Below are 20156 nucleotides of genomic sequence, written 5' to 3'. Positions count from 1 at the left end.
TTGCCCCTCCCCCGCTCACACTCTGTCTCTGTTTCTGTTTCTGTCTCTCTCTCTCTCTCTCTCTCTCTCTCTCTCTCCCCCCCTCCCTCCTTCTCTCTCCCTCCCTCCCTCCCTTTCTCCCTCCTAAAAGTAAACATTAAGAAAATTTTTAAAGTTTTTTTATTTAGAGAGAGAGAGAGAGAGAGAGCGCGCGCGCACAGCAGGGGGAGGGGCAGGGAAAGAGAATCCCAAGTAGGCTCCACACTATCAGTGCAGAGCCTAACGCAGGGCTCAAACACACAAACTATAAGATCAGGACCTGAGCCAAAATCAAGAGTTGGACGCTTAACTGACTGAGCCACCTAGGTGCCCCTAGAAATTTCTGAAAAAGATTTCTAACTTTTATTCCACTATGGATTTGTTCGTTCCCCATATTCCAAATTCCCATTTATGCTTGGATCCACTAACGGACTCTTCAGTTCTCTTCATTTCCATTATTCTTTGTATCCTTTTCTCTTGCTAAGCTGTACATCAGAGGTTACAAACCATAAAACTTTGAAATAGGAAGGGCCTTCTCTTTTTTTTTTTTTTAATGTTTATTTATTTTTGAGAGCAGGAGACACAGCTCCAGGCTCCAAGCTGATAGTCAAGAACCCAATGCGGTGCTCAAACTCACGAACTGTGAGGTCACAACCTGAGGTCACAACCTGAGCTGAAGTTGAACGCATAACTGACTGACACCCAGGTGCTCCAGGAAGGGCCTCCGTAGTAATACATAAAAGAAAAGATTTTATATTTAACAACATAAAAAGTTAAAACTTTATGTACCATAATCTTATCTTGAACAGAATTAAAAGAATTAAAAGAATAGTGGCAACATATTGACAGTTATTGACCCTGAAGGGTGGGCATGTAGAGATTCATTATATGACTGTACAATAAAAATGTTTTTAATTAAATTGTGTAGAAATACTGCAGTGCACTCACACCAGTATTGGGCTAGGTATATTAAACATATTTCTAAATCTCCTTAAGAACTTCCTGTAAATCAATAAGAAGAAAGACAATCTAGTAGAAAAATAAATCACTGAAGAATATGAGCAGGCAGTTAATGGAAGAGAAAATATAAAGGGCCAATAAACAAGAAGCATAACCTTAACACCAGTCAGAGACATGCTAACCAATAATGACTGGTTCTTTTTAATCCATTTCATTGGGTGGAGGGGGGAAACTTGATAATTAAGTGTTGGCCAGCCTCAGGGAAACTAGGTATTTTTACACTCTAATGATGAGAGGATAAATTGATGGGCTTTTTGAAGGGAAATTTGATAGTACCTATTAAAATAGTGTTTTTAATGAGTTCTGTTTCTCATTATTCTAGAGAACATACATAGAAATACTGAAAGATATTTTCTTTGCTGTATTTATAAATACTAGTTTAAAATTTGTAAGCAAATTAATTGTTCACCTGATGAGAGGATATAGTGTAGTATACCTATACCATTCCATAAATTTTACAAAGTGCTATCTAGACATTCACTTGCATTGATCAACAAGTCAGACTCCTTGCTAAAAGCCAACTGCTGAACTATGAAGTTCAGTTTATATATTTTTAAAATGTGACTTGTATTTTATTTTTGTGTGACTATTCATGTAAATACATTGAAAACAATTTTCAGAAATTATGTGTGATTGCGCCTTGGTTTAATGGTGGGCTTGTATTCTGTATTCCTTGGAAAGAAAATTGTTATCTGTAGTTTATTTGTAATTTTATTTCATGGATTTTTCTACACTATTTTTACCAATGTAAACTTTTAAAAATTCTACTTCTCTATCAGTGAATTGTACTAGTAGTGTAAAACTACTAGTGAAACAGCTAGTATCCTTGTTTCCTATAAGAATGTAATAAATAATTTAGGAGGTAACTATAATTTGCAGTGTTGTTATGTGCTATGGTCTTAAGCTAAAATATATCAGAAGTGTTTTTGTGTGTGCATTAATGAAAATATAATTAAAAAGAAAACAAATCTTTCAAGCTTTTTAGGATCTTTTGTTTGGTCACCTGGGACTAGTGGGTCTACTTCCATGGTAACAGCTGTAACTTAAACTCAGCATTGGGCTTTGGGCATGTCTTTGTGATTGTTTTTATAACTTTCATGCCATCAGCTGTTTCACACTGCCTCAACTTCTTAAAGGTTGGCATCAAGAAGACTTTGCAAGTCAAGACAGTAAGTGGCCGTTGATACTTGCGTTCTGAAAGAAAAGATACTTTTTCTTATAATTATCTATTATATATAATTTTTGTATAATGTATTTATTGATAAGATCATTTGACTTTCAAACCAGTACCAAAAGGTAAAAAGTTTTATGTCTTGGGTGGTGCTGATGTTTTAGTGAATGTTTAATGGATCTTAAGGATCAGTCAATGCCTTTTGCCTTGAACGTTTACCACTTGAAAATAGAAGACAATGAGATACATAACATTTATACGTTGACATATACATTCTTAAATCTTGTTTTTCCTTACTGTTTTTTTTTTTTTTTTTTTTTTTCTTTTTACAGAATCTAGTGCTGGCAGAAAGTAGTCCTGGAAGAGATAGTACTGAATATTTTATTATATTTGAGCCTCAGCTACCTGCTCTATCAAGAACATTAGAACCATATATCCTACCCTTTATGTTTTACAATGGTAAGATTTTAGGAAAATAGAGGATTTTTCTTATTCTTGTGGTTCTTCAGATAACCTTGTTTTGCTTTCCATTAACCTGGTGCTTTTTAGTTCTCTAATTATGACATATTTTGGAAAAGTCACAATTTTAGGATTGTTTGAAGTAAATCATCTGAATGTTTTTCTTAGATGTTAAGAAGCAGCAACAAATGGCAGCACTTACAAAAGAAAAGGACCAGGTATCTAAGAATATTATAATGTACAGAAGTTTATTTGAAGCGAGCAAACAGCTTCTTGATGAAATGAAGTGTAAGTCATTTTGTATTCAAAGGTAATAAAAAAAAAAAATTGGTTTTGGGGAATGTAAGGCAGAAAGTTGAGACCATGAGAAACAAAAATTGTTTGCTTTCCTGAACTACAAGTAAACTGCAGAACACTGCAACAATGGTGTAAGTAAGGCAATAATACCTTATTAGTTATTTGGTCTTAGGATGATGTATTCCATCATTTTAAATAAATTTATATTCTGCTTACCTATAAAAATTTGAATTTTTTTTTTTTTTTTATTAGATATCTGTATAAGTTTAAGGCATTTGACGTGATAATGATGTTTATATCCAGCTTCAGGTTCTGGCAAAAGATATTGAAAGACAGTATTACTGCGGAAGTGATAGGTGTTTTAATTTTTAATTTGAGTCATGTATTGAGTCTTGTATTTTACTTAAAATATCTGAAGTATGTCACACCATGGAGGTGTACAGGGCAGCGCACACTTGTATAGAAATACATAAGTTACTTGTAAGTCAGTGCACACAACATTTGCTGCAATTTTTAATAAATTTTGAATATTGTTAAGATAAGGCATTTGCTGAATCATTTATGTTTTTCTATTTGTCTGAGTTTTTCACTATGGTTTTTGGCTTTGTGTTAATTACATAATTAAAATGTTGAACCATTAACCAACAAATTTGTTCTGCCTGCCTCAGAGTACACACTTTTGTATATCTAAGATGAACGATATTTAGAGCTAAATAGGATGATGATAATACGTCAGTAATAGCAGTAAAAATTATTTTTATAAAGTCTTATTTGGTTCTTGTCACAACCTTTAGGCAATTATGTATGTTATGCATAGTCATGTGGATTAGAATTAAATGATTTATCTAAGATTACTTGGAGTTTGCAGTATTAGTATATAATATCTTCCTTAACCGTATTGAATTTGTTTTTTATTTTGTGTATTTTTTATTTTTGTGTAGTATATAATATCTTCCATAACCCTATTGAATTTGTTTTTTATTTTTGTGTATTAGATCCAAATCTTAATTTTAGACTTTGTTTCATTTTGAATTTCTAAAATAGTTACTATATATTTTATTTTAGCATCAATCAAAAAGGAAAAAAAAAACAAGAGATTGAAAATATTTTTCAAAAACTGTCTTTTGGGGGTTATTACAAATTGATACAGGTTTGTTTTTAATTTTAGGCCGAGTTGAAGAAGCAAAATTAAAAGAGGCTCAGTTGCAAACTGAACTAAAAACACATAATATTGACATTCCTACAACACAGCAGGTACAGTTTCCAAGTATATGTAAAAAAATTTTTTTAATTAAATTCTAGTCTATAATTTTTTTTTTTTTTTGCCATCCATTTTTATTTAGAATGTTATAGGCACTCTTGTTGCAGGGGTACCAAGACATGTGGATTGCAGTCTAATCACTTACTAACCATTAAAAGGACTAACAAAATGATAGAGTGCTTTTTTCAAAGAAATTGCAACTTGTATTTCTAATGTAATGACCCCAATAAGTGAAATTAATAATCCACCAATTTGAGAACTGCATTGAAGGGGCTGCATAAGTTATAACCAGTATATGTGGTGGCAAAGAAAATGCGAGAACATGACAATAGGGTTTTTTTTTAAACTTCTGTTTCTTTGTGTGTAACAAAAGAGAAATCCTATCGTAGGTTATATATTTCTTAACTAAGATAAAGTCAGTGAGGTGGAAGCTTTACATTTCTGTAGCCACATTCTTTTTTTTTTTTCTCAATATATGAAATTTATTGTCATATTGGTTTCCATACAACACCCAGTGCTCATCCCAAAAGGTGTCCTCCTCAATACCTCATCACCCACCCTCCCCTCCCTCCCACCCCCCATCAACTCAGTTGAGGGTTGGCAGTTTTTAAGAATCTCTTATGCTTTGGCTCTCTTCCACTCTAACCTCTTTTTTTTTTTCCTTCCCCTACCCCATGGGTTTCTGTTAAGTTTCTCAGGATCCACATAAGAGTGAAACCATATGGTATCTGTCTTTCTCTGTATGACTTATTTCACTTAGCATCACACTCTCCAGTTCCATCCATGTTGCTACAAAGCGCCATATTTCATTCTTTCTCATTGCCACGTAGTACTCCATTGTGTATATAAACCACAATTTCTTTATCCATTCATCAGTTGATGGACATTTAGGCTCTTTCCATAATTTGGCTATTGTTGAGAGTGCTGCTATAAACATTGGGGTACAAGTGCCCCTATGCATCAGTACTCCTGTATCCCTTGGGTAAATTCCTAGTAGTGCTATTGCTGGGTCATAGGGTAGGTCTATTTTTAATTTTTTGAGGAACCTGCACACTGTTTCCAGAGTAGCTGCACCAATTTGCATTCCCACCAACGGTGCAAGAGGGTTCCCGTTTCTCCACATCCTCTCCAGCATCTATAGTCTCCTGATTTGTTCATTTTGGCCACTCTGACTGGCGTGAGGTGGTATCTGAGTGTGGTTTTGATTTGTATTTCCCTGATAAGGAGCGACGTTGAGCATCTTTTCATGTGCCTGTTGGCCATCCGGATGTCTTCTTTAGAGAAGAGTCTATTCATGTTTTCTACCCATTTCTTCACTGGATTATTTGTTTTTCGGGTGTGGAGTTTGGTGAGCTCTTTATAGATTTTGGATACTAGCCCTTTGTCCGATGTGTCATTTGCAAATATCTTTTCCCATTCCGTTGGTTGCCTTTTAGTTTTGTTGCTTGTTTGCTTTGCAGAAGCTTTTTATCTTCATAAGGTCCCAGTAGTTCATTTTTGATTTTAATTCCCTTGCCTTTGGGGATGTGTCAAGTAAGAAATTGCTATGGCTGAGGTCAGAGAGGTCTTTTCCTGCTTTCTCCTCTAGGGTTTTGATGGTTTCCTGTCTCACATTCAGGTCCTTTATCCATTTTGAGTTTATTTTTGTGAATGGTGTGAGAAAGTGGTGTAGTTTCAATCTTCTGCATGTTGCTGTCCAGTTCTCCGAGCACCATTGGTTAAAGAGACTGTCTTTTTTCCATTGGATATTCTTTCCTGCTTTGTCAAAGATTAGTTGGCCATACATTTGTGGGTCTATTTCTGGGGTTTCTATTCTATTCCATTGGTCTATGTGTCTGTTTTTGTGCCAATACCATGCTGTCTTGATGATTACAGCTTTGTAGTAGAGCCTAAAGTCTGGGATTGAGCCACATTCTTTTAAAGTAATGCCTGTGTAATGACTTTATGTTCTTGAGTTGTCCAGATTGTTGATTTTTTTCTGCTGTCATTCTGGGATGTCTGGTACAGGAGTAATTGGTCTTATAGTTAATTTTTCTTTACAAATTACAGATGCCGCACATTGAAGCACTTTTGAAAAGAAAACTATCAGAACAGGAAGAACTGAGGAAAAAACCTAGAAGATCATGTACTCTTCCAAACTATACTAAAGCCACTGGAGATGTTTTGGGAAAGGTTTGTGTTTAAGCCTTTTAAGAGGCAGTAAATTTTATTATGTTATGTTTAAAATGTGTTTTAAAGTAACATCATAATAAAAAGTGTCAGGTTTTTTTGTACTTTTTAATGTTTTCCCATAAATTACTTGTTCTCATTACCATAATAGAGATTTGGCGGAATTCAAAACTGGCATATTTCCTAATTGTGGAATTCCATAATTCTTACTTTTGAGGGCTGTGGCAGAAATTAGTATGTCTCAGTCCGAGGCTTGTTACCTGCTTAGAGACGCTTTCATGTCAGATGACTTTATAGGTAGCCAAGACCTTTTCATGTGACTCAAACCTCAGTGAGACAACAAAAGAAAAAGGTAAGAATTTCTCTGAGTCTAATAATGTTAGTGAATTCTGGGGTGCTCCTAGAATTTAAAAAACAATAGCAGAAAACTTCATACATAATTGCTGCCAAAAGAGTTCCATCCTTCTTTAATTCTTTGCCTCTTTGGTTTTTCCTTTTGTCAAATGAATTGTATTTTCATTTTTATCTTTTGATTATTCAATCCTGAACATTCTGTTTTATAGAAAGTTTTTCTTGTAGATGTCCCCAACACCTTTAGTTTTTAATGATGTTATGGTTTGTGGTGTTATTACGTATTTGTGTTTTACTTGTTGAACTTTTCCATTTCATATGCATGTCTCCTTTCTGCTTTTACCTCTGTTTTAAAAGTGAGGAAACTGAGGGGCACCTGAGTAGGCTCAGTTCGTTAGGCTGAGTTAGTCCCACTTCGGCTCGGGTCATGACTTTGCAGTTCGTGGGTTTGAGCTCCACATCAGGCTCTGTGCTAATAGCTCAGAGCCTGGAGCCTACTTCAGATTCTGTGTCTCCCTCTCTTCTCTGCTCCTCCCCCATTCATGCTCTGTCTTTTTCTGTCTCTCAAAAATAAATAAACGTTAAAAAAAAAATAAATAAATAAAATTGAGGAAACTGAAACTGAGGTAGAGAGATTAAAAAAAAAGTTGCTCAAGGTTACATTACATGTGGGTAAGCGGCAGAGCATGGACTCAAATCCAGGCAGAGTCTGTCTCCAAAGTCTGGATGTTAATCAGTGTTCTTTATGCCTATGTGCATCATACTACTTTTACAACCACTATATGAGTTTTTTATAGTATTTCTAGGTTTTGCATGAGGATATTGAAGTTCAGGAATTTAATTGTCAATATATAGTTAGTAAGAGGCAGAACTTAGACATAAACCAAGGTTTTTCTGACTCCAAAGTCCATTGTAGTTTCTTTATAAACAGTTTCCTAGCACCACAAGCCAACTACACAGTGAAAAGAAAGGGTGATGGTTACTCTCAAAGTGTGTAGCTGTGTGTACTACCTAAACCAATAATGGTAGCACTGCCATTAATGTGTTGCATTATAACTTAAATCCAAAATATGAAAACTGAAAAACTAAGTTATAAATTCATAAATTAGAAAACAAGATTCTGATTTATATTTTTTAAAGTTGTTATTCCTCAGAACCCATTTAAAGAATTTATAGAAAGAGGTAGTCTTTGTAGAAGAAGCAGTCGTACAATTTAAGCTTAGTCTAAATGTTAGGCTAACAGTCCACATATTCAGTGGTTATTTGATACAAAATTCTTGCTCAGTAGGTAAGATTTTTACCAAAGCATAAAATAAATTTCAACAGAATAAATATATTTTAGTCTTCCGTTCAAATATTTCTCATCACAGATCTTGAAAATCTGGGAGAACCTTTGAAATTTCATTTTACATAATTTCTCCTTTGGCTTCTCAGAATACAAGTCCTCTCCTAACCATCAAGAGAAAAATTTCTACTCCCTCCATATCATGCTTAATCTTCCTTGATTCCTCTAGGAAAAAAAAAAAATTCTTGTATTTATTCTGGTATAATTCTAAACTAGAATTAATAATTATGGAATATAGTAAGGGACAAGAGGAGATTTTTCACCTAGACTTTATAATGTGTTTATTTTTGTAATTGTGAATACCTTAGTTAACTTGGATGTTTTAGTCTTCCTCTCCTGAATTCCAAATACCTTGAAATCCCGTCTGTATTTCTTTCTCTTTTTTTTTTAACGTTTATTTATTTTTGAGACAAAGAGAGACAGAGCATGAACGGGGGAGGGTCAGAGAGAGGGAGACACAGAATCTGAAACAGGCTCCAGGCTCTGAGCTGACAGCACAGAGCCCGACGTGGGGCTCGAACTCAACGGACTGTGAGATCATGACCTGAGCCGAAGTCGGCCACCTAACCGACTGAGCCACCCAGGCGCCCCTGTATTTCTTTCCTTTAAGTGCCATTCATCTCCCATTCCTGAGAAAGAAGTCATGACATCCATGAAAAATGTCTAGGGTGGGCTTAAAAGAGCTGAAAAATAGTTAAAGCTTGAATGAACAGAACACTGTATATGGTACACAAGTAAAAATGGTTCGTGTTTTCTACAAGATTGTGTTTTTGGAAAAGAAAATCCTATATATACTTCACATCACCTGAAAGTTTAAGAAGAAAGTGTAATGTTAAGGAGCCTAGTGAGAACTTCCAATTATATCTTTATTAAGAAATAACCCATTTATAAGATCAGGGTACTTGTAGAACAACCACAGAATGGGCACCTGTCCTCACACATGTGGTCACAAGTAGAATGAGGTCACTTACTTTGATTTGCCTCTTCTAATCCTTCCTTTGTTTGTTAGAACATTTTTTTAAATCTTCATTTACATATACTAGTTTCTTTGCATATCTCTCTTCTTACCTTTATTCCACTAACTTAGAGGATTAGAAAACAAGAGTAGACATTGTGATGTTTCTAACAATGACAGGACATTTTCATTGCTAGGGCATGTTTTTGCAACGTGGTCAGGTAAGAGTAAAGGATAGATGCTACCATAACGATGCAGTGAATGAGGTTTTGAAGCTGGCCTCAAAATTTCAATCTTGTTGGACTTTGAGCGAGAATGTTTGTAACTAGGGGCGCCTGAGTGGCTCAGTCAGTTGAGCATCCAGCTTGGCTCAGGTAATGATCTCACAGTTTATGGGTTCGAGCCCCGCATCAGTCTTTGTGCTGACAGCTTAGAGCCTGGAGCCTGCTTCAAATTCTGTGTCTCCCTCTCTCTCTCTGTTCCTCCCCCGTTCATGCTCTGTCTCTCTCTCTCCTTCAAAAATAAATAACATTTTTAAAAAAAGTTAAAAAAGAAGAATGTACAAATACTGAAGTATTTGTAAATAGGAAAGTAACTTTATTCTAAGTTCCAGTGTGTTCTTATAAGCAGAAGAAACTATTCTTATTTGTGACATTTAGATTTGTTTTCTGAAAGAAATACTGTATATTGGAGTGAGGTGTCTACTTAGAGGGTATGTGATGTATAACTATGTTTAGTTGAATCTTAATCCTTCATATGTATTTATTTTTTTATGGTTATTTTATCAATTAAGATCTATCCCAGTAGTGAAGGTATCATATATATCATTAATTAGCTAATAACATTCTAAGTATTTTTTCCTTGCTCATTTGCAAAGTTTACAGGAGTTTACTCTGTGAAACAGTTTTTCCAAAATTTAATAGCAGAGTAGACCGTTAACTATTTAAGCCAGTAAGCTTTTATAGTTTGAGAATTTTCATGTATTTCAGAAAAGTTTTTGCTGTTTAGATGTGGGTTTTTAAAATACTTAATATCAAATTTTTATATATTTAAAAGTTTTTTACCTGATTTTTAAAAAATGGGTTGTAGATTGCACACCTGGCACAAATTGAAGATGACAGAGCCGCAATGGTTATTTCTTGGCATCTGGCGAGTGACATGGACTGTGTTGTCACCCTGACCACTGATGCTGCACGTCGTATCTATGATGAAACCCAAGGTCGTCAGCAGGTGTTGCCCCTTGATTCTATTTATAAGAAGACTCTTCCAGATTGGAAAAGGTTAGAAAAAAGTGGGAGTAATGATTTTTTTTCTGAAATCACTTTTCTGTTACCAAAGTGCTTAATTTTGAAATGGTTTCTGTAAAAGATGCCTAAAACAAACTGAGCAGTGACTCACATTAACTAGGGTATCTTTACCTTCTTTACAAATGAGTATACTTCATTAAGATGAGTATTGCAGTGAATTTAATCAAATATGCTGGGCATGTTTAATTTGCCAATTAAATGTTATTTGTGTATAAGTCACACATGCGCACACAAATCCAAAGCAAGTTTTTGGCTTTTGTAACAGGAAGGATGTCAATATCATTGATGAAATACAAAACTCTTTTATTTGGAGTAGGAGTGTAGATTCATGTCTTTTGTCCTGTTTATGTCCTGTGAAGAAAAGCAGTCATCATTTAGGTAGAGAAGGTCTGCATTGGAACTGCCAATAGCAAAGTTGAAATGTAAAAGACTAGTTAGAATGTTGTATTATTATTTTAATATAAATCTAGTTTTAATTACTTCCTCAATTTACTTTTCAAAGTATGTTTTTAAGGAATAACTATGCAAACCAATTAGGCATTTTTTATCTAAATTTAAAAATGCTTTATGTGTACTCTGATTTTGAGCTTAAAAGACTAGAAGGAAATGGTAACAAAACAAAGTAAAATGTATAATGGAGTATTAATGAATAATTTTCTCAGACTTATAAACAAAGTTGTACAATTGGGTAGGAATAGGGACTTGATGGAGAATGGGACCTCTATTAATATTATATATGAATGTTATTAAACTAACATATTAATTTCATTTTGTGATCTAAAAATGATTTGAGGAAACAACCAGAATTTGAACTCAAATCTGTCTGCTTTTAAAATCTCCCACTTCGCTACTAGTCAGTACTCATTTTAAACAACACAGGAAATCCAGTAATTCCTGTGTTCATTGAGGGTAATACTTTTTGTATGAATAATTTTTCCCTTTAGGAGGGCTTCTTTTGTCTGCAGAATCTCTGAAGACCAAGTTAATATTTGACTTAGGGGAAAGTATGAATTTGGTATTTGGGGCTAATGTTTGCATTAGAAGCTAGTTATTCTCTCCATTCCTGGTATTGTGCCTCTTACTCAGATTGAGTTAATAACTATCTCCTAGAGCCACCCTTACCCTGCAGTGCTCCTACTTTCAATATTTGCAAAAACCAGCACCATGTGTAAGGGAAAGGTCGTGACAGTCTAGTTAGCCTCCATCTCTTGAATCTCATTGTTCTCTCTGGGCTGCCGTTGCTCATTCTGTACCCTGTATGGAAAGGACAGGGAGCCAGAGTACTCGATCTCCCTCCCTCACATGGGTCTCTGTCTTGGGCCTTGCCTCTTTCCCCATCCGTGCTAGGGCCACTCTCCACATGAAATAGTCATCTCATTTAGGGGCAACTTTTGAGGCTGCTTTTCTTTTTTCCTTGTTAAACCCAACAGCAGTTTATATTGATTTTAGTAGCACCGATAAAACTAAACAGATATTCTTATATAGTATATATTATTCTCATAGTTAATCATTTAGGAGTGTCACTTGTGGATAAGGAATTGATTTAAATGACCACAATAATGATAAGCAACGTATACATATGCTTTTCATATTATGTTTTTTAATTAAAAATATATATTTGCTTTAGTATTTAATTTCTTTTCATTCAGACCTCTACCTCATTACCGAAATGGAAAATTGTATTTTAAACCCATTGGAGATCCAGTCTTTGCCCGAGATTTGTTAACATTTCCAGACAACGTAGAACATTGTGAAACAGGTAAAGAAAATTGTGACTTTTTTTTTTAACTTTATTTATTTTTGAGAGAGAGTGGGGGGCGAGGGGAGTGGTAGGCGCAGAGAGGAAGATAGAGAATCCAAGGTAGTAGGCTCCACACCATCAGCAAAGAGCCCAGCGTGGGGCTCTAACTCACAAACTGTGAGATCATGACCTGAGCTGAGGTTGGACACTCAACTGACTGAGCCACCCAGGTGCTCCTATAGTGACTTTATAATACAGATGTTAAGACTTATGATCCAGATATACAAATTACTGGTTATGGAAATTTACGTTATTTATTTATTTTTTATAAGTTCTAGTTTGATTAATATTTAATTCTCTTTTTTTTTTTTCTTGTTAGAGGGGTAAAATTTTGATGTCAGCATTCTAAGAAAATTTTGTATGCCAACATTTTAATATGACCAAAGATATGATAATTTAAAAAATTTATTGAACTTTTTTAGTATTTGGTATGCTGTTAGGAGACACCATTATTTTGGATAATTTGGATGCTGCCAATCATTACAGAAAAGAGGTATGTATTTGAATTTTTTTTTTTTTAATTTCTAGCTCTACTTGTAATGTGTGTTTTTAAAGTTTTACGTTTTAAGGCCCTATATAGGAATAATTTTGTGATAATGTTCAGATGACTAACCTTTTCAAAACCAATTTAAATCCTGCAAATTGACAAGCAGCATAAAACTGGACACAGTATGTGAATGAATGGGCCAGGATACAAATTAAAATGAGACATGTTTGGGGGATTTGAAATTATCTCAAAACTAATATCTGCTATTGATGATGGTATTGGAAAAAGAATATTCTCAGATAATGTTTGTGGAAATGTAATTTGATGGAGCTTTTACTTATTGTTAGGGCTGCTTTGACAAAGTACCACAGACTAAGAAGCTTAAACAATAGAAATTCATTGACTTACACTTCCAGAGTCTTGAAATCCAAATTCAAGGTGTGGGCAGTATCGATTCTTTGTGAGGGCTGTGAGGAAAGGATCTATTCCAGGCCTCCTTCGTTGGTTTGTGGATAGTCCTCCCTGTGTCTCTTCACATCCATGCGTATCTATATCCCCTTCTTCTAAAGACACCACTTGTTGGATTATGGGCCCAACCTTATAACCTCATTTTAATTTGATGACTTCTATAAAGACGCCGTCTTCAAGTTAAGATCACATTTGAGGACCTGAGGGGTTAAGACATTAACATAGGAACTTTGAGGGACACAATTCAATCCATAACACCTTTGAAGGGCAGTTTGGCGATATAAATGTTTCAGTTATCTATTGCTACCTAGCAAACACTGCAAAGGTTAGTAGCTTTAAACAATACCAACATATTAGTTTTCAGGTCTCTGTGGGTGTCTCCAAATAGTGTTAGCTAGTTGGAGTGTTGTCTAGTTACACTTGGGATGGTGGGAACTCCAGAGTGCCTCACTCACACAGCTGGCAGTTGGTGCTGGTTACTTTCTGGGAATTCAGCCGAGTCTGGTCAGAGGCTCAGCTGGCACTATCTTCTGTTGTCACTGTTCTCAAACTGCCACCCCAGGGTGTTGTGGTATAATGCCTTTAAGAACTTTTAGGGGTGTCTGGGTGGCTCAGTCAGTTAGCCATCCAACTCTCAATCTCAGCTCAGGTCTTGATCTCAGGGTTGTGAGTTCAAGCCCCACATTGGGCTCCATGCTGGACGTGGACCTATTTAAAAAAATTTTTTTTTTTTTAAGAAACCCTTTTGTCTACCTAAGAATCTAGGAAGCAGGGCCTTATATCTGAGGTCTTAACAAAGGGACATCTTTGATTTCATTTTGACCCTTAGGATACATTTTACTGGCGAGGCACTGGGTTTGATCTTTGTTCTGAGGTTCTTCATTTCTTTTTGAAGAACATTTTGGTTACTGAGCAGGCTGGAGATGAAAAATCACCTAGCATGTCCAGGGTTAGAAATATTTCCTTGAAATTATTTTTATTTTCTTATTTCCCTTATTATTATTAATTTCCTTGAAATTAGTTCCTACTTTATCTCCTACTTATACTGACTAGTTGATACTGGCTGCTGGCTGGGCACTCAGCTGGGGCTGTAGGCTGACACACGTGGGTCTTTTCATGTGAGTCTCTTCTTGTGACTGCTTGGGTTTTTTCAAATGGCATCTGGGTTCCAAGAAGGGGTGTTCCAAGCAGTTAAGACAGAAGCTGTAGGTCTCTTAAGTCCCATCCTCAGAACGTACATTTCATAGCTCAGAATCTGGCCAGCCCAGATCCAAGGGGGAGGTAGGAACAGACTCTCCCTTCTCCATGGGAGAAGGGGCAAAGAATTTGCAGCCATCTTTATACCATCACAAAGTGTTAAAATAATTTATCTTACAGACACACTCCCACAAGTATATGAAGATGTGTACAAGAATATCTATTAGGGTATTAAAAGAATTTAAAACGGGAAACTTTGGAAACAGTCTTAAATGTCCATCATTTAAAATTGGGCAATTCCATTATAGTAATGTATACAGTAGAGTATATGTTGCTGTTAAAAAGAATATAATAAATTTCCTTCTCCTAACAATGAAGATGTATAAAATATATTTTGTTGAAAAGTTGCAAAATTATGTGTAAGATGTTACTGTCTTAAAGAATAAGCTTATGGTGGTGAGGGGAAGGGAAAAATGAGTAGAGAGGAGTGGGAGATACAGACTTCCAGTTATGGAATGAATAAACTGTGGGATTAAAAGACATCATAGGGAATTTAGTCTGTTCTGTGATAGCGATCTGTGATGACAGACGGTAGCTACACTTACGGTTAGCACAGCATAACATATAGAGATGTCGAATCACTATGTTGTGGCTTGAAACTAATGTAATGTGTGTCAACTATACTCAAAAAATGTTTTAGTTAATTTAAAAATATTCTTGTGTTACTTTAAACAAACTGAAAGAATATGTTGTCTACTGTTGGATGTGCTAAGGATTATCACTTCTATATTACTTTTAAGTTTTACTTATAAAAAAGGAAATCTCTGAAGGATGGCTTTTCAAAGGGCACTTCCAGAGATTGAATAAAATAATACACATAAAGCATTAAGCTAAGAGCCTGGAATATGGTAAAATTCCAGTAAAGGAAAGTTCTGTCTGTATCTGAGATCCAGAGAGGTCTTGAATTCTTTGATACAAAAGAAGTATTAAGTTTAGTAAGTATAGTGTTAGGAGTTCGGAAATACCAGGTAGTAAACATGTATGAAAACCTTATAGGCTCTCAGATTACTATAACTGAAAATGAGTAAGAATATTTGCAATTATGTAAGAGAAAACAGAGGCCAGTTTAAAATACTAGCCAGTATCTACAAATAGTGTATTCTAGAATCATGGGTACCTTAGAGATGATATGCTTCCACTTTCTAAATGAGAAATCTCTGAAGGATGGATTTTCAAAGGGCTCTTCTTAAGCTCAGGAAAAATAATGGATGTGTACCAAATCACATCCACTTATGGCAGAACTAGAACCGAGAAGTTTTTCTTTGCACCCAGTTAAGAAGAAATAATAAATGTACTCTGATTTAGGAGAGCTGAGTTAGTGAGATTACTGAAAATTACGCAACTAATTGGGGAGTAGTATTTGGCATATTGATGAATGTTTCCATGGGAGCCCAATAATGACTTGTAACATATTGTACCAGCGAACACTTGTGGATGGAGAAGGTACTATATTCTGGTAGTGGTTAGAATGTGTATATATCCTAAATTATAGAGTAGAAGTCATACCCATTAAATGTCATGACAACATGGAATCTTACTAGTGAGAATAGAAGTAACAAATTGGATAGTAACTGGAAGATTCTAGTTCAGTCAGTATTTAGACAATGTGTATGAGACATAGTGGATGCTATTAAATGTTGAACAGCTGGCTCTCTGGTGAGTGGGGTGATAGGACCCTGGTTTGTAGCTTTTGCCCAAGGTGTAAATCCTCCATCATGGCTGATTTCCAGTGGCCTATGTGTAGCCACTGAATGAGACGCTCAGGAGAGTTTGCTCTCTTGACTTGATAAACACTGACTCCAGCATACCACCAGGCACAGTGCTAGGCACTGAGGGCTATCAGAGACAACTCAGAGGAAATTCCTGCAAGGATAAACTAAAAGGCTGTTTCTGGCTACGTAGGTTATATATTGTAAGGTATGAACTGTCAAGAAAGTAGGATTTCTAAGTGAAGGTGGAACTCAGATAAACAGAACTCTAAAGCCAGGATTTGCCTGTGCTACAAATTACATTTGTCAAAGTAATTGAACTAGAGCATTATTTTTCATTCCTTTGAGAGACTCAGAGGGTAAGAGACAAAACCCAGGGCTTTAACCAGAGTGGGGAATATGATAAAAGATCCCTTTCCCAATAAACTGGATCCCCCAAAGGGCTAAACCTTAGTGTAAGTTGAACAGAAAAAACTGTCACTTTGATCTCAACTCCAAGTGCCTCTGGAGACTGCAAGAAAATTACCTCTTTTGAACCTTGGCAATAGGTGGAAAAGGGAAAAAAACAAAATCAAACCATTTTCCTGAGAATTCATCAATATAAATAAATTGGCCTCTGTCTGTTTGCAACCTGTATTCATAATACTTGGGTGGTCTGAAAAATCTCAAGGTAAACATTTGATTTGACATGGTGCTGGACTGGTAGTGTCCTTAGATATCTGTTTGGAGGAAACAGATTGTCTCTGGAAGAATTCACCTTTATCTCAAACCTGAAATAATTTCCATAGTGAACGTAAAAGCAAATATTTTTCTTAAATATGTTTAATACAATTCAAGAAAAGTGTCAAAAATAAGAAAAGAGCAAGTTGACTTGAGAAAATCAAACGAGCTTCTAAAACTAGAAAATACACATAAACATGAAATACTGGGAAGGTTAAACAGTATAATAGAGAATTAGTGAATCGGAAAATAGGTCAGAAAAATTGTCCAGACTGCAGCCTATGGGGAAGGAATGACTGTAAGAGGAGGAGGAGGAAGTTGAGAGTCATGCAGGACAGAATGAGAAAATCTAAAAAAAAAAAAAAAAAAAAAAAAGTCTAATTACAGTGCCAGAGTGGAGGGAGAAAAAGATCATAAGGCAATATTTGAAGAATCTAATGGCTGAAAAATTTTTAGGTTCCTCATAACTAGTATAGCAAATACTGATTGCTTTGCTTCCAAAGTTTTGAATCAAGTCTTATAATTCCACCAGTTAAGTACTGTTCTAAAGCTCTTATGAGAAAAGGCATTTATGGCATCCCTTTGTAACATTGTTTTCGGTAGTTTGTCACTGTTTTCTCTTCCTGAATGCTATATGCCATTTCTACAGAGTCAACCCCTTGTTTTTATTCACCCCTTCCTAGTCCCCAGGGCAGGTAATTTCCCAGAGCTATACGGCTTTTGCTCATTCACTGAATTGGCAAAAGGTGTCATTATCTTTTTTGTCCAAATTCAGTGTTTAGGGGGTAGAACCATAAGATTGAAGGATACTTTAAGAGTTGAAACTGTCCATGAAAGTAGTATTTGCAGAACTGTTGTGAAAGGGAGCCAAACTGTCCTTTTTCCTGGAGGCTTATAAACTCATATTGTCATTCTACTGATGAGAATGGACAAGTCTGTAAATAAATTTGGGTGTGTGTGTTATTTAAGATGATATCAAATCCTTAAAAACATTGCATGAATCCTGATAAATGGATAGTACATGAATACAGTTTGTATTTTTAATGTTCACTTAAATAAAACATAAATCCAGGGATGCTTGGGTGACTTGGTTAAGCATCCGACTCTTCATTTAGGCTCGGGTCATGATCTCGGAGTTTGTGGGATCAAGCCCCATGTGGGGCTCCACGCTGACATTATGGGGCCTACTTGGGATTCTCTCTCTGCCCCTCCCCTGCTCTCACACTCTGTCTCAAAATAAATAAATAAAACTTAAAAAAAAAAAAAAAAAAGAAATCTGCAAATTCAAACCAAAACTAAGAAAGTTGTGCCTGTTTGTAGTAAAACAAAAAGATTTATTTTACCAGAGTTTTCCACAGATTTTCTTCTTAGTGCGTTTAAATTTTTTTTGAGATTTTTTAGTGTTAATTTCTACACCCAGTGTGGGGCTCAGACTTAAAACCCAGAGATCAAGAGTTGCATGCTCTACTGAGCCAGGCACCCCTACATTTAATTTTTTTTTAAGTTATTTATTTATTATTTTTATTTATTTATTTATTTTGAGAGAGAGCTTGCATGCATGCACAAGCTGGGGATGGACAGAGAGAGAAGAAAGAATCCCAGGCGGGCTCTGCACTAACAGTGCGGGGCTCGAACCCACAAACCATGAGATCATAACCTGAGCCAAAGTCAGATGCTTACCTGACTGAGCTACCCAGACACAACCCTGCATTTAAATTTTTTAAAAAGTATCCACCTCAGTGGGAAAACATTTGTAAAGTACCCATAGAATTATATTGAAAGAATAAATACTAGTCATGATTTTATATTACGTTTTTCATTTGTTGCTATTTTTCATTTTTAAAAAAATCAAATTTTATTTAATATTTTATTTTTATAATTCAGAGACTCTTTAACCCCAATATTAGATTGAATTAGGCATTTTTACATATTGTTAAATTGTGTTCTTCAGTCATTTTTTTAAAGTATGCATTTTATTTCACTGTGTGTATGTACCATAATTTATGTAACTTGTTGAGACATGCAAGTTTCATATCTTTTATTAAAACAATGTTTTAGTGCACATTGTTCACATCTGTGATTTTTCTTCAGAATAAATTCTTAAAAGTGGAATTGCTGACTCATGCAAAACATTAAGCTTTGTAATACTTGTTACATTTCCTTTGAGAATGGCTGTCCAGAACAGATTAGTACAAGAGGACCTTTCTACATAGCTCTCCCAACATTCAAAGTGGTGTGTGGTGTGTGGTAACATTTTGAGTAGTGAAAAGACATTACCTGAATTCCACTTCTCTCATTTTTCATTTTATTTTTTTGTCTGTTTTCTAGACCTTTTGTGAAAAAACATTTTTAAAAATCATGAAATACTAAACCCAGTGTCTTTCTTTTATTCTGACTTCTCTGAAGCATTAGAATTCTTCACTAACCCTTCCTACTTCCATTCCATGACTTGGCTTTACTACATAATTCTAGTCCTCCCAACTCTGACATTACTAGCTCTTTTTCTTCCCATAGTTGAAATTACAGTTTTGTCCTCTAATGATTCAACCCTGTGCTTTTCTGTCTGTAGTCTTTGGTGTCATGCTCTTGGTATCCTTTGGTCATCTGGAAAACTTCTATCTAACAGAAGAAAACAGAGCTAGTGATGCTGCCCTGGTACTGCCGTGGCTTTCAGAAGCAAGTGGCTCTCTGGCTTGTCCCCCTCTCTTCCTTCCTCTTATCAGTCAAGCCATCAGTTTCACTTTTTCCATGTGCTGTGTCACTATTCCAGCTTAGGCTGACACTTGAGAAGTAATCGAATTCATCTCAGTGCCTCTGGGTTTTTACCCCAGTTCATCTTATACTTCACTAACTTATTTTGTGAAAATACTAGCGTGATCATGTCATTTCTAATCTCAGAACCCTTAAGTGATTTCCTGTTTATTAGAACAATTGAGATACATTTTATAGGCTCACTAATTAATATTCATTTGCTTACAATAGGTTGTTAAAATTACACACTGCCCTACACTGCTCACCAGAGATGGAGATCGCATTCGAAGTAACGGAAAGTTTGGGGGCCTTCAGAATAAAGCTCCTCCAATGGATAAACTTCGGGGAATGGTATTTGGAGCTCCAATACCAAAACAATGCCTGGTCTTAGGAGAACAAATAGGTAGGTTGAATAAGTACTTAAAAATTTCTCATTTGATTTCGATCCTTTGAGGCTTGTGTACTAATACTCTGACATGAAAAGTGAACCAGTAAAAATCTGAATATAATGTTTTTGTCTAGTACCTTCAACTATCTTATATCAGGTAGTTTTGAATTACATAGAAGGTAGGTTTTCCTTCATTTTCATTCCTCTTGTTTTGAAATCAAG

General features: G+C 35.4%; 1 protein-coding gene across 4 annotated transcripts in view; it reads left to right on the top strand.

Annotated features, from left to right (window-relative positions):
* SMCHD1 (structural maintenance of chromosomes flexible hinge domain containing 1) overlaps positions 1-20156 on the top strand; it is a 167728-nt gene that overhangs the window by 116776 nt on the left and 30796 nt on the right. For 2 of the 4 annotated variants that reach the window (XR_006195121.1, XM_042909996.1), the window contains exons 38-45: positions 2542-2668; positions 2837-2956; positions 4134-4219; positions 6276-6398; positions 10136-10326; positions 12003-12112; positions 12577-12647; positions 19778-19949. Coding sequence is in view for 3 of the 4 variants with exons in the window: in XM_042909996.1 (XP_042765930.1) it covers positions 2542-2668; positions 2837-2956; positions 4134-4219; positions 6276-6398; positions 10136-10326; positions 12003-12112; positions 12577-12647; positions 19778-19949 (1000 nt within the window). In the remaining variant the exon portion in view is untranslated. Of the gene's footprint in view, positions 1-2541; positions 2669-2836; positions 2979-4133; positions 4220-6275; positions 6399-10135; positions 10327-12002; positions 12113-12473; positions 12557-12576; positions 12648-19777; positions 19950-20156 lie in introns of those variants that run through there. The other 2 variants (XM_042909997.1, XM_042909998.1) reach the window with 2 other exon arrangements.

This window comes from Panthera leo, chromosome D3 (assembly GCF_018350215.1).
Source record: "Panthera leo isolate Ple1 chromosome D3, P.leo_Ple1_pat1.1, whole genome shotgun sequence".
Taxonomy (NCBI): Eukaryota; Metazoa; Chordata; class Mammalia; order Carnivora; family Felidae; genus Panthera; species Panthera leo.
The sequence above is the reverse complement of the archived record's forward strand: the minus strand, read 5'-3'. Positions and strand labels throughout refer to the sequence as shown.